At 40.4% G+C, this 23,481-nt stretch overlaps 1 protein-coding gene across 25 annotated transcripts in view; it reads left to right on the top strand.

Moving 5' to 3' along the window:
- LOC127979107 (microtubule-actin cross-linking factor 1) overlaps positions 1-22,898 on the top strand; it is a 164,005-nt gene extending 141,107 nt beyond the window's left edge. For 16 of the 25 annotated variants that reach the window (XM_052584264.1, XM_052584265.1, XM_052584268.1 and 13 more), the window contains 34 exons: positions 692-919; positions 1,145-1,363; positions 1,901-2,104; positions 3,407-3,632; positions 3,727-3,953; positions 4,477-4,599; positions 4,684-4,785; positions 4,874-4,975; positions 5,067-5,240; positions 5,596-5,751; positions 5,838-6,035; positions 6,288-6,416; positions 7,246-7,428; positions 7,558-7,713; positions 8,320-8,526; positions 8,609-8,728; positions 8,820-8,989; positions 9,088-9,247; positions 10,376-10,570; positions 10,665-10,937; positions 11,045-11,233; positions 11,336-11,447; positions 12,021-12,175; positions 12,297-12,459; positions 12,544-12,698; positions 12,783-12,857; positions 13,575-13,592; positions 14,685-14,802; positions 15,195-15,257; positions 15,885-15,917; positions 17,440-17,651; positions 19,010-19,123; positions 19,561-19,666; positions 21,270-22,898. In XM_052584264.1, the coding sequence (XP_052440224.1) occupies positions 692-919; positions 1,145-1,363; positions 1,901-2,104; positions 3,407-3,632; positions 3,727-3,953; positions 4,477-4,599; positions 4,684-4,785; positions 4,874-4,975; positions 5,067-5,240; positions 5,596-5,751; positions 5,838-6,035; positions 6,288-6,416; positions 7,246-7,428; positions 7,558-7,713; positions 8,320-8,526; positions 8,609-8,728; positions 8,820-8,989; positions 9,088-9,247; positions 10,376-10,570; positions 10,665-10,937; positions 11,045-11,233; positions 11,336-11,447; positions 12,021-12,175; positions 12,297-12,459; positions 12,544-12,698; positions 12,783-12,857; positions 13,575-13,592; positions 14,685-14,802; positions 15,195-15,257; positions 15,885-15,917; positions 17,440-17,651; positions 19,010-19,123; positions 19,561-19,666; positions 21,270-21,508 (5,304 nt within the window). In that variant the 3' untranslated portion in view covers positions 21,509-22,898. The remainder of the gene's footprint in view (positions 1-691; positions 920-1,144; positions 1,364-1,900; positions 2,105-3,406; positions 3,633-3,726; positions 3,954-4,476; positions 4,600-4,683; positions 4,786-4,873; positions 4,976-5,066; positions 5,241-5,595; positions 5,752-5,837; positions 6,036-6,287; positions 6,417-7,245; positions 7,429-7,557; positions 7,714-8,319; positions 8,527-8,608; positions 8,729-8,819; positions 8,990-9,087; positions 9,248-10,375; positions 10,571-10,664; positions 10,938-11,044; positions 11,234-11,335; positions 11,448-12,020; positions 12,176-12,296; positions 12,460-12,543; positions 12,699-12,782; positions 12,858-13,574; positions 13,593-14,684; positions 14,803-15,194; positions 15,258-15,884; positions 15,918-17,439; positions 17,652-19,009; positions 19,124-19,560; positions 19,667-21,269) is intronic. The other 9 variants (XM_052584279.1, XM_052584278.1, XM_052584259.1 and 6 more) reach the window with 5 other exon arrangements.
- The last annotated feature ends 583 nt before the right edge of the window (positions 22,899-23,481 follow it).

Raw genomic sequence — 23,481 nt, 5'->3', positions numbered from 1 at the left:
GCAGGCATTGGTATTTTTATTTAGGAAATTCAAATTGAATTGTTTATTATTATTTTACAATGTCTTTTTTTCTTTTTAGAATGATGTAATACTTTAAAGTACATATAAATTGTTATAATAAATGTAAAAAATAATGGTAACACTTTAGTATCGGAACCAATTCTCACTATTAACTAGTTGTTTATTAGCACACCTATTAATAACATATTGACTGTTAATTAATACTTATAAATTGCATATAGGTAACAATTTAGTATAGGGACCATTTCTCACTATTAACTAATTGCTTATTAGCATGCATATTTAACATGCTGGCTGTTTATCAGTACTTATAAAGCACATATTCTAAATGACCATATTCTACATCCCTAATCCTACCCTATACCTAAACTTAACAACTACCTTACTAACTATTAATGAGCAGTAAATTAAGAGTTTATTGAGGCAAAAGTCATAGTCAGTGGTTTGTTAATGGTGGGAATTATACATTTAAAAATAAAATCAGTCCAAAATATAAAGTACATTTACAATTTTAACATACATTTTAAAATATTATCAATTTTATAAATATTTAACATAGGCAAAGTTTGATTTAGGATCCTCTGTCCATATTGCCGCCTTGAATTTTTTAATATTTTCAACATACTACCTTTTTTTTTTGACAGTGTATTTGTGTGTGTTATTGTTTCAGTATGAGGAGGCAGTCGATGCAGAGCTGACCTGGGCCGGAGAGACCGAGAGGAAGTTGGCGTCTCTGGGGCCTCTGAGTCTGGAGTCTGATGTGACTGTGGCTCAGCTCCAGGTGCAGAGAGCCTTTAACATCGACATCATCCGTCACAAAGACACCGTGGACCAACTCCTTAAGACACGAGAGGACATCCTGGAGAGCTGCAGCGAACAACAAAGAGAGGCTTTGAAGGTTAGAAGCAAAATAAAGAAGCGAGGGAGGGGGGGGTCAGAACGAGCCATGTAATTATTCCTCTGCAAAATGTTAGATCTGGGAAATTGAATTTATGTGATTTTCTGGTGGAGATTTGATTTGTTGAGTCATGTTTGGGACAAACAACAGTGCAAGCTTGTTGTTTCAGTCTCGAAAGATTCATTTGGCTGACCCGATAAAACCTCTTTCTGCTTCCTCCTGTAGGTGAAGACGGATTCTTTAAGTGCTCGTTATGAAGCAGTGAATCAGAGTCATGCTGAGCGCTTCTCAGCTCTAGAGCAGGCTCAGGTGTTAGTAGCACGTTTCTGGGAGACGTATGAGGAACTTGAACCCTGGCTGGGTGAGACAGAGACACTGATTACCCAGTTACCCCCTCCTGCCATCGACACAGAAGCACTTAGGCAACAGCAAGACCAGATGAGGGTGAGTGGGCAGTATGTAGACAAAGGACTTGAGTCCATTTCACTCCTTTGTGGCTATTTGATGCATTCAAATAATGTCAGAAAGATCATATTTATTTGTTGAATGCATATGAAAGTCACCACAGTCTAAATTAAAAGTGAGGATTTTCTTTGGATTTTCTAAAATCAGAGTTTGGGGTATGTAACTGAGAAAGTATTTTAGATACAGTGAATGCAGCATGTGTATTAATAGTACATTTGTTAAAATGAATGCCGTTTTTAATTTAAAATAAAAGTATCATTCTTGCATGCACAAAATCCAATGTATTTGTGCAATTAGAATATATAACGATTCAATTTACAGTTCTAATTGAATATAAAAAAGCAAAAATACAACCAGGAGGTTCCCAAACTCATGAATATGTACTTCCCAGGACATCTTGAATGCACCATTATACATGAACTAAGACCCACAAAAATCACAAACCCACAAAACATTTTTTATTTCATGTAATAACGTATTGACATCACATAACATTTTATATGCATTCCTTCCTAGCTTCTGAGAGAGTCCATTGCTGAGCATAAGCCTCACATAGATAAACTGCTAAAGATCGGCCCACAGCTGGCAGAACTGAGTGCCCAGGAAGGGGCAACAGTAAGACAACGTTATAATGAAGCAGAGAGACGTTACCTCGGCATCAAAGAGGAGGTCAAAGGTCGAGCCACAACACTAGATGAAGCAGTGTCACAGTCTGTTCAGGTATTTGCTGCGAAATGTTTGCATGCTTATTTTGGACTGCTGCCCAGATTGTGATTTATTTAAAGGTTGTTACAGCCCACAGCATTATACAGCACATTATCAACTCATTTTGTACATTCAAGCTATTTTAATGACACACATCACCTTTATTTTACCCATTGTTTTGGACTAAGGCATTTTTTTTTAATAACATCACTGACATCTGACATCAGGTGCATTTTGGCTTACTGTTTGTGTTATTACTTCCGGCTGGCCTGTTGCATGCTATTGAATTAACACATTGTTCCATTTCTCCACCTCCATCCCTTCAAACTCTACTTTACTGTGACTCCACCTGTCCCACCCCCGTACCTCATTTCCTGTCACCCTCTCCTCTCCAAATCCTGTATTCCCTAACCTTCCCCCATTCCTGCTTGTTGCACCTCTCCCTCCCATGTCCGTTTGGTCCATCACTCACGTTTGTGGATGTGCTGTGTGTGTCCATCCCTCCATCATCACTGCTCTCTGCAACTCCCTCAGCTGGTAGAGGTAAGAGCATCATCACCCACTGATTCGACCACTTATATAACATCTGTATCGGATCGAGAATCACGAATTTTCAGAAATACTTGAATCCAGTGTTTTATATACTTTTATTCTGAAAGTAGTTTTAACTTACTTCAGTTGACCTATAGATTGTTGTTAGTAAAAGAAATTGCCGTATTTTTCGGACTATAAGTCGCACCAGTCCAAAAATACGTCATGATGAGGGAAAAAACATATATAAGTAGCACTGGACTATAAGTCGCATTTATTTAGAACCAAGAACCAAGAGAAAACATGACCATCTCTGACTTATAGTCCGTAAAATACGGTAAATTAACAAAGGTATTTAACAAAGGTTCTTATCTAGATGAACTACCAAAGAGTGATTTGCCTTCATTTATGAGAGTGATAACTGAAAGTTAACTTTTTTGCACTACCGTTCCAAAGTTTGGGGTTGGTAAGATTTCTATTCCAGTTTTTGGTGTCAACGCGACTCTTCAGAAATCACTTTAATACGTTGATTTGGTGCTCAATAAACATTTCTTATTATTATCAGTCTTGATAATAGTTGTGCGGCTTTAATATTTTTGTAGAAAACATTTTCAAGATTATTTGATGAACAGAAAGTTTTAGAAATCTTTTGTAGAGTTATTATTGTAGTCTTTACTGTCACTGATCAGTTTAATGCATCCCAGACATCCTTGCATGCCTGGTGCTTCTGCACTTACTTTTGTGTGCTGTATTTGTTCTGATTGTTGTCTTCTTACTCTCCATCAGTTCCATGATAAGATGGACCCTCTGTTGGAGACTTTGGAAGGTGCGGTCCAACGCTTGCGGCAGCCTCCTCCAGTGGCGGCTGAGGTGGAGAAGATCCGGGAGCAGCTTGCGGAGCACAGGGCAACAGGGCTAGAACTGGACAAACTCCTTCCGTCTTTCAGCGCCCTGTGTGCCCGAGGAGAAGAGCTCATCGGTCGCGCCCCACACGACGATCCTGCCGCCCAGGGTAACGATCTTTAACCTGAAATGAAACTTTGTGGTTGTATGAAACGCTTTATCCAATGTGTTTTGGTAAATCTGTAATCTGTTCCCATCCTCAGCGGTGCGTTCACGACTCTTGCGGCTGCGCTCTCTGTGGGAAGAGATCAGGCAGAGGGCAGAGGAGCGAGAAGGAAAGCTTCAGGATGTTCTAGATCTCGCCGGAAAATTCTGGGCTGACATGGGCGCGCTGCTGAGCACACTCCGTGACTCTCAGGACATTGTGAAAGATCTGGAGGACCCAGGGGTGGATCCTTCACTTATAAAACAACAAATAGAGGCAGCAGAGGTCAGTCCAAAAATAGAGTCACTAGCAAGACATGATTTCTTTTTCGGTATAATCCCATTTCCAGTGGAGATGTGCAAACATGACATATTTTCAAAATTGACTAGGTAGTAGGATAAATCAGAAGTCTTAAAGAAGCTCTGTAAAGATCAGAAGTGTGCAATCACTGGAGGACATCAGCAGAATTAAAAGGGATCTGTTCAAAAAAATCTGTGTGTAAACTGAAAGTTATTTCTTGTGTACTGTTATAATATAAGAACTGTTGTTGATAATTGATTGAATTCTCGGACCAAAATGTAACTTCTGAAATCACAAAATCACTCATTAAGTTGTTTAAAAAGAAAGTTAAGTTTAAAAAAACAATCAGCTTTGTCATTATTACAGCAGAAATACTGTGAATAGCCTTTGAATAGCCGTGTTCATTTTAATAAAGCGCTCCTTTATGGGGTTCAGTGCAGATTAAACTACATAATCAAGAGATTGATCACAAGAGAATGTAGTCATGATGTTTTTGTCTCGAACTCAGGCCATTAAGGCAGAGACAGATGGGCTGAGGGAAGAACTGGAGATCGTACAAACACTCGGAGCTGACCTCATCTTTGCCTGCGGAGAGACTGAGAAACCCGAGGTCAAGAAGACCATCGATGAGGTAAGAGGGTAGAACAATGATCCGAGTGAGTTTCACTCACATTTAAACAAATTATCTCCAAGTTGTTGATTTTGTTCCTCCTAGATGAATGCAGCCTGGGAAGGCTTGAACCGCACGTGGAGAGAGAGAATGGAGAGGCTGGAAGAGGCCATGACTGCCTCTGTGCAGTACCAGGATGCTCTTCAGGTGTCTGTCACCCTATTGGTACCACAAAATCTGCCCTGATTGGTCAAGCCAACTGTGTGTTCACAATTATCACTTTATATCTCCCCAGGGCATGTTTGACTACTTGGACAACGCTGTGATCAAATTGTGTGACATGCCAGCTGTAGGGACAGACCTCAGCACTGTTAAACAACAGATCGAGGAGCTCAAGGTTTGAAGCAGACCTTATCTAAAAAAAAAAAAAAAAAAAACACACACACATGGAGAAAAAGATTGACCCTTTATCTTTTTACATGGCACAGCAATATAAAGTAGAAGTCTACCAGCAGCAGATTGACATGGAGAAGCTTTGCCACCAAGGAGAGCTGCTGCTCAGAAAAGTGAGCGACCAAACAGACCGAGACATGATCCAGGAGCCTCTCACTGAGCTACGCCACCTGTGGGACAACCTGGTGGACAAAATCACAATCAGACAGGTGAGGAAATACAGACCAGTTATTATCTCAGTCTCCTTTTGCATTTACAAAAGAATTACTTATAAAACAGATCATTTATATAACTAAAATGCAAATAAACACACACTGATAAGAGTTCAATTAAAGCAGCCTTCCATTAGGCTAATGAACTGTGAATTAATGGGTTATTATTGCTATTAGCATTATTTTTTATATTGCTATCATTATTGAATATTGGCTATTGTAAAATTGGAATTGTAAAATGGAGTATGCAAGCTAATATCAAATGAAATTAAGTTTAATTCTTCTGCATTTAAGAGGGCAGACAGGAAATGCTTTTACTGTTGATTGTATTTGACTCTTTTCTCTCTCTCAGCACAAACTGGAGGGTGCACTGTTGGCTCTAGGTCAGTTCCAGCATGCTCTCTCTGAGCTGCAGTCCTGGCTCAGTCACACTCACGCCACACTGGACACCCAGCGACCCATTAGCTCTGACCCCAAGGCCATCGAAATTGAGCTGGCTAAGCATCACGTACGGAATATTTGGGACATTTTTATGTACTCTGCTTTTTAATTTCCTTTTTAAAGCAGTTTGCTGTAATCAAGCTGTCTTTTTAGGTTTTAAGAAACGACGTGCTGTCCCATCGGGCTACAGTGGAGACGGTGAACAGGGCAGGTTCTGAGCTGCTAGAGTCCAGTCCTGGAGACGAAATCAACCACCTGAGAGACCAGCTGGATGAGCTGAACCGCAGCTGGAAGAACCTTCTGCTGAAGACTGATGAGAGGCAGAAGCTTTTGGAAGCTGCCCTGCAACAGGTGCTCTCTAGATATTACTACTGCATCTTTATACAGAGAGATCTGATTGAAAGCACTAATTAAAACAAGTGCTTTTGCATATGGTTGTAGCCTGAAATGAGTCATTTGCAATGGATTACATTCAAGTTGATTCAATAAAATGGATGCAGTTTGGAGGGTTACTGTGCTGTGAGAATGGTTCTCTGTAATATTGTAGTACAGGTGTCGGCTCAATTAGCTCATTGTCTTACCCTTGTATGGTTTCTGTGTCAGGCGGAGGGTTTCCATGGAGAGTTGGAGGAGTTTCTGCAGTGGCTCAGACGCACAGAGAGTCAGCTGTCTGCTGCCAAACCCACAGGTGGCCTGCCTGAGACCGCCAGAGAGCAGCTGCAGCAACACATGGTACGCAAAAGGAGTTCACCTCTAGTCCACTTATTAGATATGCAACCACTCTCAAATATATTGTTATTGGAGCATTTGCTTTGTTTTATTTATTTAGAATTCTTTGTAAATGACAAGAAATGACATTAAATGAAGACCATCTGTTGCCTTTGCATTCTATTAGAAAAAGCTTAATTGTGTTATATTATTATTTGTGACCCTGGACCACAAAACCTTAAGTAGCACAGACACATACATTTGTATCAATAGCCAACAATACATTTTATGGGTCAAAATTCTATATAAACTTTTATGCCAAAAATCATTAGGGTATTAAGTAAAGATGATATTTTTTTTTTTTTATTTCCTACTGTAAATATATTAAAACTTAATTTTGGATTAGTTTTTCAGATTTACAAATACTTGTATCTCAGCCAAATATTATCCTATCCAAACAAACCATACATCTATGAAGAGATGATGTATAAATCTCAATTCCAAATATTGACCCTTATGACTGGTTTTTTGGTTCAGCGTCACAACAGTGATTATTTTAGTGATTTTTGAATTCTATTTTTTGGGGGGGTTCTAGAAATTTTGTGCTTTCGTCATTTTTATAAGTCTTATTTTTTTAATGTCTAGTTAGCTTTCATTTTTTGTTTGTTTTATTAATTTACTTAAATGTTCATTTCATTTAGTTGCCTGCATTTTTAATATTCAATTACGTTCTTCATCTGTTAGTTATATTTCAGCTTTTTTTCAGTTAACAAAAACAAATGAAGTAGTTTATAGTTAATAATAGCAACACTTTTTATATAGATCAACTTATCCTGCTCTGTCCTGTTTACAGGAGCTCCAGGCTCAGTTGACCCCGAGGAGTGAGCAGTACCATCGACTACTAGATCAGGGAGAGTCCATTCTGCTGGCCAGAGGAGGAGAGGATGCTGGACCTGGTACCACCCAGACCCAACAGAACCTGGCCATGCTACAGAACAAGTGGGCCAGTCTCAATGCCAAAATGGATGACAGAATGGTGAGATTTATGACCTTACACTCATGTTTAAATAACAGATTTGATCATTAATGAACATATGAATGAAGTATCTCGTTCTGTCTTCCAGTCTTAAGATGCCTCTGCCTCTGTATCCATCTCTTTCCACAGGGTAAACTGGAGGAAGCCATCTCATTGGCGACAGGGTTCCAGACCTCCCTGCAGGACACCATAAACTGGTTGACACAGGCAGAGCAGACTCTCAACATGGCTCAGTCACCCAGCCTCATTCTCGACACCGTCCTATTCCAGATAGATGAGCACAAGGTTGGTCAGAAAATGTGGCTTGCTTAAAGCTGCAGTCGGTAACTTTTGACGCTCTAGCGGTTAATAAACAGAACTGCTTGCGTCTTGCGGAAGAACATCGTAGCCGGAGCTACTTCTCTCTGTTTATGTCTATGAAGAATCACAAAGGTACTGGGTTACTCCGCCGCGGTACCCCCGAAGCAATCTTAAATAGTCCGAATATAAACACTTATTATAGGTGCACCCTACTGATTCAGGACAAGCTAAAAACACGGTTTGGAAAATGGATTCATGGTGTACTCGCTTATTATGTTCATTTTTCTACATTTTGAACACAAACAAAGTTACAGACCGCAGCTCTGATTGGTTGTTTCTTACTGGGAGCGCATGAATTTCTGCTAATGGCAATAGGACCACTGGGAGGAGCCAGAGGAGCTTGATTTTTTTCACAGATTATCTGTATCATATTCTACTGTCAGGACATAATGACAGGTTTAACAAATATGTAAAAAATATTTTTTTTTACAAAAGTTACCTACTGCAGCTTTAAGTACACATTTTTTGCTTTTGTTAAGAGTTTTAATAGAATGTAACTGAAGTCCTTGTCTTTATTCCTGTATGTTTCAGGTGTTTGTGAATGAGGTGAACACTCACAGAGAGCAGGTTCTGGCTCTGGAGAAAGCTGGCTCTCAGCTGCGGTTTGCCAGTCTCAAACAGGATGTGGTTCTAATCAAGAACCTGCTGCTCAGTGTACAGGCCCGCTGGGACAAACTGGTGCAGAGATCACTAGACCGAGGACGGCACCTGGATGAGGCCCGCAAGAGAGCCAAACAGGTATATTTTGGTTTACCTCACTCGGTGTAGCTCTGATCATACCTTTCTCTGTGTCTGAAATTGACAGTCCTCTCTCGTCTAGTTTCATGAGGCCTGGAGGAAACTGACAGACTGGTTGGAGGAAGCAGAGAGCAGGCTGGACTCGGAGCTGGAAATCTCTAATGAGCCTGACAAGATTAAAGTCCAGCTGGCCAAACATAAGGTACAGCCTAGATGCATTAAAATGCTTTGTGAAGTTGAAAACTTTTAGACTTGTCTCTTATGCCCTCTGTCTGTTAATCACTGTACTGCAGGATTTCCAGAAGTCTCTTGGCTCCAAGCAGCCAGTGTATGACACCACAGTGCGCTCTGGGAAGGCCATGAGAGACAAGGCCACACTGTCCGCGGATACACAAAAACTGGACAACTTGTTGGGTGAGGTCCGTGACAAATGGGACACAGTTTGTGGAAAGAGCGTGGAGAGGTGAGAAGTTCTGCCATATGACTTCACCTAGTTGCGTAATGATTGAATGTTTAGTATAGTGAAGAAAAGAAAATAACTGGAAATCTTTTTCTCCTCAGGCAACACAAGTTGGAGGAAGCCCTCTTGTTCTCAGGTCAGTTTGCGGAGGCTCTCCAGGCACTTGTTGACTGGCTGTATCGTGTGGAACCTCAGCTTGCAGAGGACCAGCCTGTCCATGGAGATCTGGATCTAGTTTCCAACCTAATGGATTCTCATAAGGTACTATTGGGCTCATTTGTTGCTTTCAAAGATTTTAAACATGAAATCTGAAGACTTGCATCAACAAATTTCCTTTTTAGTCTATATTATTACGAGGTCTATAGTATCTCTGTGAGTCTGTAAATGTCAAGCTAATACTTATATTTTTCACATTTCTTTGATTATTAATAGTCAGTCACATATAATGCATTTAATTTGTTACCGCAGCTGTCTGAATAATGTCAATTCCATCAGGAAAACTAAAATACATTTTTTGATTTTAGATTTATAACAATCTAGCAGTTTCTTGAAACATTGAAAGTGTATATATTTTTTGACTTATTTGAGTGATTTCTCTCATTACTGCAATCCCTTCCACAATTTACAAGCTTTTATTTTTTATATATATATTTTTTTACCAGATCATATCATTATAGACACAGTAGCTGCATTTCCATTACCCTTCAAATTGCGCAAATTGAAACCGAAAAACCTTCATATAATGCAAAACAAAAAAGTTTTTATGCTCTCACAAGCTAGTTTTTCAGGTAATTTGAAACAGGAATATTTTGTAAAACTGCAATGGTTTTTTTTTTTTGCGTTTGCATTTGCAGGTCACCTACGTATAAGTCACATGATCATTCTTTAATATACTATAACCTCAAAGAAACACCACATTGTTGACCACTATCAAGTATAAGAGGCTTTCCTTGCCATTTATGCTTGGGAAAGAAAAACCTTATTTACACTGCATATGTTTGCGGCACATTACAGCTTCGACATGACCTCGGTCAAGTCGGTGCTTGTGCTTACAACAGCCACGCCACGTTTCAGAAGCCACACTCCTTCTCTAAAGATATGCACATACATCTCCTTTGATTAAAATTAATGGCTAGTGCAGTGGCTGTGATATACATAAACCTAACTGCATCTGTTGCCATGACAAAAATGTAGATTTTGTCGCATAACATGGGTGAATGGAAATGCGTCATTTTGCTAATTATTTTTTAATCGACAGATATAAAATATCACAGAAGTTTGCACAAATCTCAAATGGAAATGCAGCTAGCAAGACTTGAATGAGGCATTTACTAGGAAGGACATTTCTGAGTAGGTCAGAGATTTAAGCTTTATTTTATTGTTCCTCAGGTCTTCCAGAAAGAGCTGGGAAAAAGGACCAGTAGTGTGCAGGCTCTGAAGCGGTCAGCCCGAGAGCTGATGGAGACAGGCCGCGACGACACGGCCTGGGTCAAAGTTCAACTGCAGGAGCTCAGCAACCGCTGGGAGACAGTCTGTGCGCTGTCCGTTTCCAAACAGACCCGGCTCCAACAGGCTCTCAAACAGGTACGTCTGATTGTTTTTCAGATTTTGAATGAAACCAAGAGAATGTAGTGTTAATATTTGCTTCTGGCTATCTATTTTCTCTCTCTTTCTGCAGGCAGAAGAGTTCCGCACAGCTGTTCAAATGTTGCTAGAGTGGCTTTCGGAGGCGGAGCAAACATTACGTTTCCGGGGCGTCCTGCCAGAGGAGGCAGAGACCCTGCAGGCACTACTGCACACGCACCAGAATTTCATGCAGACGGTGGAGGAGAAGAGAGTGGATGTGAATAAAGCTGCTGGCATGGGTGAAGCCATCCTAGCTGTGTGCCACCCAGACTGCATCACGACCATCAAACACTGGATCACCATCATTAGAGCTCGCTTTGAGGAGGTATGAAGCCTGTCTACGCCAAAAGTTAGATAAATGTCTCCGCCTACTATAATAGGTCTGAAATGTGTATATAATACGAAAGTCATATAATAATGTTTGCTCTACAGGTGCTGACGTGGGCCAAACAGCACGAGCAGCGCTTGGAGACGGCCCTGACTGAATTGCTCAACAATGCTACACTTCTGGAGGAGCTGTTATCATGGCTACAGTGGGCCGAGACCACACTGGTGCAGCGTGATACCGAACCACTCCCCCAGGACATTACTCAACTGAAGACACTAATCTCAGAGCATCAGGTGAGCGGGACAGCTCCATTCATCAACGGCCCCTCAGTCTCTTAGATGAATTGCTTTGTTTAGGGCGGAGAGGTTTCTTATCGTTTTGTTCTCTTCCATCAGATGTTTATGGAAGAAATGACCCGAAAACAACCTGATGTTGACAAAGTGACAAAGACTTACAAGAGGAAACCAGCAGAACATCCCAGCAGCCTTTCAGACAGGAGAGGGTCCCGTAAGAGACTTCAAACACAAAACCTTTACATAAGCTACTGTTTAAATATTTGTGGTCAGTGTTTGGTATGTTTTAAATGTTTTTAAAAGACGTATCTCACGGTAGTCAGCATTTATTTGTTTGAAAATACAGTAAAATAGTGTGAAGTGTTATTACAGTTATTGCAAATTTTGAGTGGTAGTGTAGATTTGAGGTTCAGTAACTGCTCACTGCTTAATATTGCGTATTCAGTGTATATTGTATACTCCCTGTTATGTTTTAAAAATAGAATGATAAAGGGATTTAAAATGTATGCATTTAGCAGACGCTTTTATCCAAAGCGTCTTACAGTGCATTCAGGCTATCAATTTTTACCTATCATGTGTTCCCGGGGAATCGAACCCCCAACATTGCGCTTGATAAGCAGTGCTCTACCAACTAAGCTACAGGAACTTAGAGATGAAGCAATTACAAAGGAATAAAACCAAGAAAATAATGTGTATGCTATGCACGGTATGCATGCTAACATACTTAAGAATTGAATTAGTACAGTAGTGTGCTATTCCAAACATGTGATCTGTGCTCTCCTTACAGGAAAACACCAGCAGCAGCAGCAACAGCAGCACTCAGTATCAGTAGCCAGTGGTAACCCTCGCCTCACTCAGCTCTGCTCCCGCTGGCAACAAGTGTGGCTGCTCGCCCTCGATCGCCAGCGCAAGCTGAATGATGCTCTCGACAGACTAGAGGAGGTAGTGCATCCCACTATTCTTTCCCACTCTTAATTGTGCTGTTTGTGTACTAGTAGTAAAGTGATATCAAACTCACAAAATCTGAACAGTAGAAGTAATACTGATCTTTCTTCCCCCTCAGCTAAAAGAATTTGCCAACTTTGACTTTGATGTGTGGAGGAAGAAATACATGCGCTGGATGAACCACAAGAAGTCTCGAGTCATGGACTTCTTCCGACGCATCGACAAGGACCAGGATGGAAAGATTACCCGCCAGGAGTTTATCGATGGCATCTTGGCATCAAGTACGGCCTCTTGGACTTGTCTGCTGATCTTGCTTTTCATGTACCGTTTTAAAATGCCACTTTAACTATGCGGTTTGTTTGCAGAGTTCCCTACCAGCAAGCTGGAGATGACGGCTGTTGCTGATATCTTTGACCGTGATTGTGATGGCTACATCGACTATTATGAATTTGTGGCTGCTTTGCACCCCAACAAAGATGCTTACAGACCCACAACAGACGCTGACAAGATCGAAGATGAGGTACGGACGATGAATTATGTAGATTAGGCATGAGAATGTACTTTTAATGTGTTTAAACTGAATTAAATCCATTTTTAATCTCAGGTCACCAGACAAGTGGCCCAGTGCAAGTGTGCCAAGAGGTTTCAGGTGGAGCAGATCGGAGAGAACAAGTACAGGGTGAGAATCTGCACCATCAATCAACCATGAATTTAAATCTAAAAGTTTTAATGCATTTAATATGACATTTATATAAGTATATAAATGAGCTGCTTTATCTCACCACACCTTCTCATTAGGATCATCCCTGAGCTTGCCACTGTAATAATATGACTCTAACCAGAATCACAATCTTTTAGTTACATCAGTATGACTTGTTCATTTTGAAATAAAGATGCCTTGGTAGTTTTGTGTGTGTATGCAATACCACCATAATACTTCACACCCAACTAACGATCAACCCATGAGACGTGGCTGCTGCAGTCAAGATCACCGAGTGGTCTTCCATTCCTCAACATCATTATCCATTGGTTAATGATCTTTGACAAGACTGTTTACTAACTTGTTACGTTGCACAGGCTACAGATCCACGATGCTAACTCCACATCCTGGTGTTTGTCTGTCTCTTTACTATCTCACCTTCTGTGGTGGCCTCATTGTGTTTGTTTTCAAGCAACCATTCACAAGCACCCTACCCTGCTTATAGCAACAAATCACCACGCTCCCTATGGACATTTCCTCCATTGTATGCTATCTTTATGAATAGTTAAAAGGAAGTTAATCATTATACCAGCATAAAAGTTAATGTGTTTATGTATGTATGTGTTATTTCACTCTTTTTTTTCTTTTCTTTTCTCTTGTGTTATTCCTCCTCCATGTGCACCGGACTTTTTATAGTTCTTCCTTGGGAATCAGGTAAAGTGAGCCGTGTGTTTGTGACATGTCCTCTGAAATCTGTTGCCTCTGTAGAGTTCCCATGAGCTCCCCACTGTAGAAGCTGGTCTTTTATTCTTGGGTTTTTCGGAGAGCCAGATCTAAATCAGTTATGGGACGGTTTCTGCATGGACTAGCTATGAATTCCCTGTGGACAGCCCACATTCTTGGCTGCTGCTTGAAATGGGGATTTCTTTAGTCCCTTCCTGCTTTCTCAGTGGGCATTTCCTGTCTGGGAGACAAAAATTGCAGTACTATTGCCAAAATATTAAATGCATTTATATTCACCTTTCAAATCCAGAGGCAAATTTCAAAGGTTCAGCTTATGTGCTGTGGTTGGGATGTGCTTGTTTTTTACCTAAAATGATTTATCATGATTTTTTTTTACAGGGCTTTTTGTTATGATTTAGTTTTTTTTTTTTTTTTTTTTTTTTTTTTTTTGGCTTTTGGTGGAGGAAAACGATCCAATGGCTGATTTCTTGACTTAGAGAAAATAAACCTTCAACCAAAGCAGTTCTTTGAAGTAAAAAAGGACAAATGTTCAGGGAAAGATTCCAGAGAATTGCTGTGGTGTGGTGTTTATTGTAGAGATGGGATTTGAACTGGGCAAGCTTTAACATAAATCATGTAGATTTGGAAAAATGTGGTTTGCTGCATGTCACAGTGTGATTTCCTTTGACTCGCCTGGGGCTTCATAATATAATTAGTATAATAAACTCATTTGAATATGATCTTAAAGCAATAGTTCACCCTATTGTAGTTCACAGTTATTTGCTTGACCTCATGTCATTCCAAACTTCAGTGTTACCTTTTTTGTGTGTGTGTGGAATATAAAAGGAAACATTTTGAAGAATCTTCATGCAAATCATTTTATAGAAAAGTTTTCCTTCTGTTTTTTTACACACACAAAAAAATGACAGCATACAGGTTTGGAACAACATGAGCAGAACTGTAACTTTTGGGGTGGACTGTCTCTTTAAAAAACGATAATCCTTTATCTCTCTCTGTCTGTCCTCTTCTCTCTCATATCTACGTTTGTTCCTCTCCTCTCCGCTCTTCCACTTCTTTCCTCAGTTCGGAGACTCACAGCAGCTGCGTCTTGTACGAATCCTGCGCAGTACAGTCATGGTCCGAGTTGGAGGAGGGTGGATGGCGCTGGATGAGTTCCTGGTGAAGAACGACCCTTGCCGAGGTAAGTCTGACATAAGCGCTGGAGGAAACTTGCTCTTCAGGGACGTGAAAAAGAATTCCAGGAAGTGCTCAACACTGACAGACACAGCATTATTCATATTTCCACTCAATACTTTTATCATTTATCTCATCATCTTTCACTTCATTCTTTTCTTTGAGTGCGCTCATCTTTTCAGTACTATCCAATTCACTCTCATCTCATCTTCCATCATTAATCTCTTTCCAACTGTTTTTTTTTTATGCATGGCCTACACATTTTGGCCCTTTCTCTCTTTCTCCCTGTCATTCTCCTTTTTTTTATTTTGTGCAATTGTAGTGCATGATGCATGTTCCTTAGGTCTCTCCCTCCCTCTTTCTCTGCCCCGTCCCCTATCTCTCTTTCTCTCTCCCCAGTGCAACATCCAGGACTTAAAATCTTCCGTTCTGACTCCAGCAGCTCCATATCATCTCGCATAGGTTGGGTTTTTCTCTCTCCTTCTCGTTCAGATATTCTTCTCTTTCACTCGTTTGGTTCCCCTCTCTTTCCCTCCGTTTCACTCACACCTCGTTTGGTTCTTTGTTGCTTTGCTGTGCTTTGCTGACCGTGACACTGATCTAATCGGCCCTGACCCTCACGCCTGGAGCTCATAATGGATCAATGGCGCTTTGAGAATTCTGGCTCCGTTTTTTACATCGCTACATGCATATTGATTTGAGATACAAAATGCATATTTATATTCCAAAAATGGTGTTTGTAGACAGTTTGTTCCCTTCTGCTGCCAAGCAAGATGTCTTAATAGAAAAGTTCACCCAAAAACATTTGATTTTTTTTTTTTTTGTCTTCTTTCGTGAAACATAAAAGATGTTTTGAAGAATGTTTAAGCTGCTGTTTTCTATACAGTGAAAGTAATTTAATGTCAATCAATTGATTGGCATGTGCTAAAGTTTTCATTAGTACATGTTTGGAAAAAATTGAAGGTGAGTAAGTGATAACCACATTTTTGGGTGAACTGTCCCTTTCAACAGAACGTGAGTGTGTGTATGCGACTCTTTCTGTGGGATGGTGTGAATGCGTGTTTTCATGTTGTCTCTTGTGTCTCTCAGTGACGGTCACTCCTGGCTATTTCTGCTGCAGAGGTACCTCACCTTCTCTCCTTCTTCACCTCTTTTTTTCTGTTTGACAGCATCTGTCTGATAATTTCATTCTGAGCCTCTAAACCTTTTTGTCCAGCTTCCTGTCCATCCCATTACTGCTGTGTCTTTTAGTATGTAGTGTGTGTGTGTTTGTCTGAGAGTGTGTGAGGACTATGTGAGGTCTATGTGTCAGCTAGCATCATGCTAACCATTCAAACCAGGCTTGGCCAGGCCTGGACTCGATTCCTTTCATGTGTGTCCTGGATGAATATTGCAAGTTAAAAGCATCCAGGACCAGGGTGTGGCCAGGCTTGGGGTTTCTAATATTGCGTAAAGAGCAATTACTCATGGAGAAATGAATTACAGGCCCCACCTGGTTTGTGGGGAGGAAATTATATGGTGCGGCAGTTATCAACAGCCCTGCTCTGTCTGGGTTTGATGGAAAAGCGAGTGTCATGCAGTATTGGGGAAGCTGCTTTGAAACCGTAGCTTGCCAAGCAAAAAGCTACTTATAATTTAAAATAGTTCAACTACAGTAAAGCCACATTTTTAGAAAATGAATTAGCCACACTACACACTAATAACAAAACAGTAAAACTTGCTTTTAAACTATTTATATATTTCATATAATATATAGCTTTATTTCAGTTAGGTTTCAGTTATTTCAACAAAAAATCTTTATTTTAGTGTCAGTTAATAAAACCAATGCTAGAAACACTCTTTATTTATATAACTTAATTGAATATATTGATGAATAGCAGCATTAAATTATAAAAAAATATAAAAACATAAAATATTTTGCTAACATTAGACAAACATTAAATATTATGTAGGGATTTTGCGCAATAAATTATTTAAACGATTGTCTAAAGCAAACCCCATTTACTGAGCGTCTGTTGCACTTCGCCCATCTATATGGCTACATTCTGTGTCCTACTGTAACACTACTGAAAACTGTAACTGAATTGTCTGTGCATGTAGTTAGTTACTCACCAAAACTGATGTCTTGAAGACATAACAGAGAACTTCTGACCACAGCTATTGCTGCCATTGTGCACAGCCCTCCCTCTCCCTCTTTTTCTATCTCTCTCAGCTGTCCGATCTGGTCTGTGTGTTGTGCAAGGGCTGCTGCATTGGGTATCTGTTATTGAGAATGCTCCGTGGAGGCTTGCGTTGGTTTTCATTGTTTGCTAAAAGCATTATCAGGCATGACCCTCAGGTGTCTGTCCATGCGGTTTATGCGTGTGCACACTTTTACATGGTGGGCTGAGGGAAACTGTGCTTTTGGTTTGTTTTTTAGTGAGTTCTTGTTTTGAAGATGCTTGCTTTGACTCACTTCACTGTTAACCCCCTGCATCGTGTCCACCATGTGCACTGATCACTTTTAAAGTGGGTAAACAATCCCTCTGTCTGCCTCGAGTCAAAGCAGTGGTCCGGAGCCACATTAGCACACTGCTCTCCACCTGATCATCGTCCCTTAAGGCCAAGCAGCTGATCTCATTTCTCCTCCTTTCATCTTCTGCAGCTCGTGGACGTACCAACCTGGAGCTTCGAGAAAAGTTCATTCTTCCAGAGGGAGCTACGCAGGGTCTGGCGGCCTTCCGGTCCCGGGGTCGTCGATCCAAACCTTCGTCGCGCACAGCTTCGCCTACCCGTTCATCTTCATCCGCGTCACACAGCGCCCACAGCTGCGCCTCTCTACCCTCCGCACCCGCAACACCCACAGCCTCCTCAAGGGTGAGTGTCACCACAAACTTTTGAACTCTAGTGTACATTTAATCAGTTTAACTAGATATACAGTTGTGCTTGTTTACAAGCATTTGTAAGGACACCATTTGCAGAATCGATAATGAAGTTTAGCATTCATAAAAACACGTGATAAAATCGTATATATATATATAATTTATATGTTGTACAAAATATGAGACAAAATCTAATAGTAATGATAGAGCTCTAGCAGACTCTTTACAGTTGAGCATAACTGTAGTTTCTCTTGCAAAAGTTTTGGAAATAAATGTCCTTTGTCACATAAAGCATAACATCATACTTCATATCTGAATGTTCATGGTCCTTGTCTACATCTGTATGTTTCATGAGTATTTAAACGTGTAAGTGCATGTGTTTTATGTTTTCATCTAAAGTTTAAACATTAAAAAGATATATCGAAGAAAAAATTCCCATGAGCTTTTATAAATTTGTTGGCATTTAATGCATTAAGTCCTAAATTAAATATGAACAAAGTTTGTAATCCTGGTTTAGTACGGTGCCAACCTTTTTGGGTTTTTTTTCAATACACACACACACTACTTTTTTTTATTTAGCAAGAATGCATTAAATGGATCAAAGGCATGTAGAATGTTACAAAATGTTTTCGTTCGAATAAATGCTTTCATCTAAAAAAGTACTGAAAAAATAGCAGTTTCTACAAAAATATTAAGCAGCACAACTATTTTATATTATAAAATAAGAAATATTCCTTGAGCTTGAAAACAATATTGTAGACTGCTGAAAAATCTGCTTTCCCAGTACATGATTAAATTTCATTTTAAAATATATTCCAAACAGAAAATATATTTTAAATTGTAATGTTTTACTACAATGTTTTACTTAAATTTTCTTATGCTTTTGGTGAGCATAAGAAACTTCTTTCAAAACATTAAACAAATATATATATATTTAGACACCCAAAATGACTTGGCCATGCCGACAATTTGAGTCTTGTCACTAATCCTTGAAATCAGCGGTGTGATGTTTCCTTTTTGGTGGATGGTTTCCTCTGTCTCTGATTGTGGTGTTTGTTTACATTGTTGTTTTGGGATTAGAACATGATCACTACTGTCTCTGCATGTCAAAATCATATTGTCATCTGTGAGATTTTTATTTGTTCTTTGTCTTTTTGTCCCTCTCCCCTCCCTTGCTTGGAAAATGTGCCTTCCTACCTATTTGTGCTCATCTCCACCTACAAAAACAACACGCTCTGCCATGCTGCATCGCCCTCCCTGCACTTTACTTCTTTTTCCGATTATCCTGGCTTCTTCCCACTGATATTTTGCTACTCCACTCTTCCTCATCCTTCCTGCTACCGCATTTCCCAGTCCTCCCAATCCCAATCTCGTGGCTATGCCAAGCCCTGGCTGGCACACAGTAAAACTCCAACACCAACCAAGTGCCAGTCCTGCCCAGAGCACAGCCAGACCCCTGGGCATGAGGTAACACACTGCCCCCTCCCAGTGCCCTAGCACACTAACAGTAAAAGCTTTAAGTGCAGCCTGATCTCAACAAATGGGAAGGACCTGAGGTAGATGACTCACATGTCTACTCTGTGGCCCTTATATGTTGCTCAAGAGTGTAAACTGTTACATGATGCAGCTTAGTCTCCAGTGTGAGAACAGACAGATGTAGCTGGCTTGAGAAACAGTTAATTTCATGTTCATCAAGGAATTATTCTGTTAAACCTTCTTGTTATGACAGTTTTCCCATGGTAGAGCATCTGGTAGAACCTTAAAAGTAGCTGGATTTTTCCAAAAAAACATATTCCAGTTACTTTTAGCTACGTTTTACCAGATTTACCCGTTGGTTTTATGATCTTTAGCTCAACAGGGAAATATGCCTATTTGAAATAAATGTTCTCCTTTTGCTTTTATAGGGAGGCTCCACATCTAAACTGAAAAGACCAACTTTCCATTCCAGCCGTGGCTCCTTAACCGGTGAGAACGGTGGAACACCAACCGCTGCTAAACCTGGACGCTCCGGTACGAAACCCTGAACTGCTTGACTCAGACATTTTAAACTGATGTGAATTAATATAATCTCCAGTGGTGGGGAAAGCTACACTGAAACTATAACATCAAAAATGTAACAAGCGTTTTCTGTAAAGTAGCTTTAAAACTGTATGTATTGTGAAAAGAACTATACAAAGAAACATGACTTTAAGTGTTATTGAAAGTGCTAACAGACCCTTCTGGAAAACAGAAAAAGCACTATATTGAAGCCATTTAAGAGGACGATATATTTTAGGGCAGCAACCAATAAGTTTATGATTTTTTCAAGTTCAAGATAATCTTCACAAATAACTTTTATGAATTTTGAATCCTAAATACAGTTGACAGAAGTAAAAAGCTAAAGCTAGGCTATAAATGAACTATAAGCCGGAGACATGACTTCAACACCACCAATCTTTCTAACTTTAAGATGCACAAGTTGGAAAGTTTGAGTTGTAATTGTTTGCAAGAGTGTGATTTTAAACAAAATGAGGCCGTAAAAGTGGACTAACGAGTAGATGAGTTTTCCTCTTCTGGGTAATGATGAATAATGTCCCAGACAACCTCTGTAGTCGCAATTAGCCAGTTGTTGACAACAAAAATTAGGTTTTACTGATATACACTGAACAAAATTATAAATGCAACACTTTTTTTTCTGCCCCCATTTTTCATGAGCTGAACTTAAAGATCTAAGACTTATTCTATATACACAAAAGGCCTATTTCTCTCAAATATTGTTCACAATTCTGTCTAAAGCTGTGTAAGTAAGCAGTTCTCCTTTGCGGAGATAATCCATCCACCTAACAGGTGTGGCATATCAAGATGCTGATTAGACAGCATGATTATTGCACAGGTGTGCCTAAGGCTGGCCACAATAAACGGCCACTCTAAAATGTGCAGTTTTACTGTATTGGGGGGGTCCAGGGGCTCCAAAAAACAGTCAGTATGTGGTGTGACCACCATAGAAACTGTTCAGTGTATTTTATGTCATAGAATAAATATCTTCAGCTTGTGTTAACCACTAAACCAAAACCCATTAACCCGGATATGTCTGGTATTAGGATGCATTCGTGCAGTGCCCTATTATGAATTTATACTTTGGCATTGTTTTTTTGTCTAGCATTATGAAACAATGTAACAATTAATTTACACAAAATTCACTGAAACTAGAAACCACCAAAATGTATATTAGTCAAAGATACAGTGATGAACAGAGGGAGAAAGTCATCATATCAGTAAAAAAGAAAGGAAGAAAGAAAACCGTTAGCAAATTGGTTAATATTTGATGTTGCTGTTTGTTTTAAACAGTTCATTGATCGAACCAAACAAGCCTATTTTCTGATATTAATAAACTTGCTCTGCTCTAAATCACAGGCACAAGAAATGTCCCATTCCACTTCTACATGTTGAATAAACTAGCCAATCACTGCTCAGTAATTAGTCAGATACAGCAGTAATTTTGCTATTCCCAACTCTGCTAATATAACATTTGAGATCGTGGTGGTGTTTTGATCTGGCTTTCCTTTATGTGTGTAATACACCCTGATTTGCTATATTGCCAAACCCTTAAACTCGAATCCTCTTCCTTCGTCAGACACCAAACGCACTCCGTCCTCGACAAGTGGCCCAGCCAGTCGAGCAGGGAGTCGCGCTGGAAGCCGAGCCAGCAGCCGGAGGGGCAGCGACGCTTCAGACACGTCTGAGCTCATGGAGACACGCTCGGCTTGCTCCGATACCTCAGACACCCCTCGCAGGCCTGGGGCCAAACCCTCTAAAATTCCCACCATCTCCAAGAAGACCCCCAGCCCCAAAACACCAGCGGGCAAGAAATGAAGCCTCCACCCTATCTATCAGTCTAAGTGACTGACTCACTCTGAGGTGGTTGTGATTTAACCAGCAGGGGGAGAACATCAACACCTTCCTCTCTCCAGCGTCCAGCACAGCCGCACACTGCTACACCACCCAGATCAATACCTACCATAATGCTGCCTTATTTGTGTTCTACATCATGTCCTTAATTTGACTGACATTGCGTTTTCTTGAATGTGTGATGGAGAACATCCACATATCTACACAGACACTCGGGAGGGACGTCAGTCCTGCACCAGGGGTTTTCTCTATTCTTCACTATGAATATGCAACCGCCCGTTACTCTCCAAACCACATGCATGGTTGTCACTTTGGTTGGACAAACTCACCCCTTTCAAGTGTATGCAGACCAGTCTCGCCGGAGTGTCTGTGCCACCGCAAACAAGAGGAAATCAATTAAAAACAGACGTTTTCCTCCTGGACACTTGAGACTTTTTGGACTCATGTATGTTTATGTGTGTGCCTGTGTGTGTGTTTGTGTGTGTGTGTATGTGTGGCAGTTCCTGTCATGGTAAATTAACACAGTGATACGGAGAGGAAGTGGAGGATACATATCTCTAGCCTTCCCACGGCGTGAAGATAATTGAAGACTAGATCCCTCACACATGATCACACGTGATCCTTTCAAAGGAACTCCTATAGCACACATTCGCACCGACAGTCTTCTCCGCCGTGTGTCCACGCATTCTAGTTGTGTCCTTTTGTTACAGACATCATGTTTCAGAGCTTCTCCACAGTATGCAAAAATAATAATTACCAATTGTGAATGTTTGTTTTGTGGTTAATTTATAATCCTGACGTTTTCTTTCTTTTCTAGAGTAAAGAGCTGTATTTATTTGTGATTGCAGTATCATATCAACTCTTAAGAATGACTAGTATTAACACAACCGGAACCACTCTGGGTATGTTTTTTGTACATCCACTCCTGACGTAATGAATTTCTCCGACTGATGTTATAACTGACCAGGAAGCTTACTGATTCCAATGGTGGCCTTTTTGCCGGTGACTACACACTTTAGATGCCGTCAACAGTGGCTTCCTTGTTGTTCTTTCGTGACGGAAGCACCCTAAATAATGAATGATGGGGGCGGCTCGCGTAGCCCCTGTTAAAAACAGCGCTTTGAATCTTGTCTTTGACAAGCTGAAGTATATGAATACCTGAAGAAAGGTGATTTTTATTTATTTATTGTGTCATTGGGAGGGAGGTGAGGGCTGTGAAAGTATCCACCTTTTGATTGTGTTATTCTTTTGACATGACTGAGCGAAACAGGGGTGCAATTGTGTAAAAGTAAAGACGTTATGATTATAATTCCTTTTTGTTCTCTTTTGTATTAAAACAATGCTTGCAGTAAAACAGTCTGGTTTTTGTGTTGTCGAGTGGCGTGTGTGTGTGTGTGTGTGTGTGTGTGTGTGTGTGTGTGTGTGTGTGTGTGTGTGTGTGTGTGTGTGTGTGTGTGTGTGTGTGTGTGTGAGTGAGCGTGCAGGGATGCCACAGTTAACAGGAAATGGCACAGTCATTACAAGCAGCAGAGATAATGACACACCCCATTACATCTTCAAATTGGGACGAGGCTCTGGTGTGTGCAGACATCTGAACACACTGTGCTTCTGTAGAAGATCTACACATTCATTTAGTAGTTCAGAAATGGCCCAGGAGTGTACACCTTTGTATGTGCCGTGTGTGTTGGTCACACGTAAGTAGTGTGTGTTTGTACTGGACTCTGTGTATGTTTGGTGGTCAGATGCAGCGGATGGGGTTTGGGAAGGGTGGTGTTCCATCATCTCCATTCTGCAGCTGTGCGTCTGTGTTTATATACAAATATTTAAACCCACTCACATCCTTTCCCATCAAACACCATCCACACCACTGCTGAGCTCTCATGGCATCTCACAGTCCTGTCGTCTCATTTGAGTTTCATAATCAACTACTCCTAAAT

The sequence above is a fragment of the Carassius gibelio genome, chromosome B19, assembly GCF_023724105.1.
Source record: "Carassius gibelio isolate Cgi1373 ecotype wild population from Czech Republic chromosome B19, carGib1.2-hapl.c, whole genome shotgun sequence".
Lineage (NCBI taxonomy): Eukaryota > Metazoa > Chordata > Actinopteri > Cypriniformes > Cyprinidae > Carassius > Carassius gibelio.
Note: the sequence above shows the minus strand (reverse complement) of the source record. Positions and strands in the feature narration are given on the sequence as shown.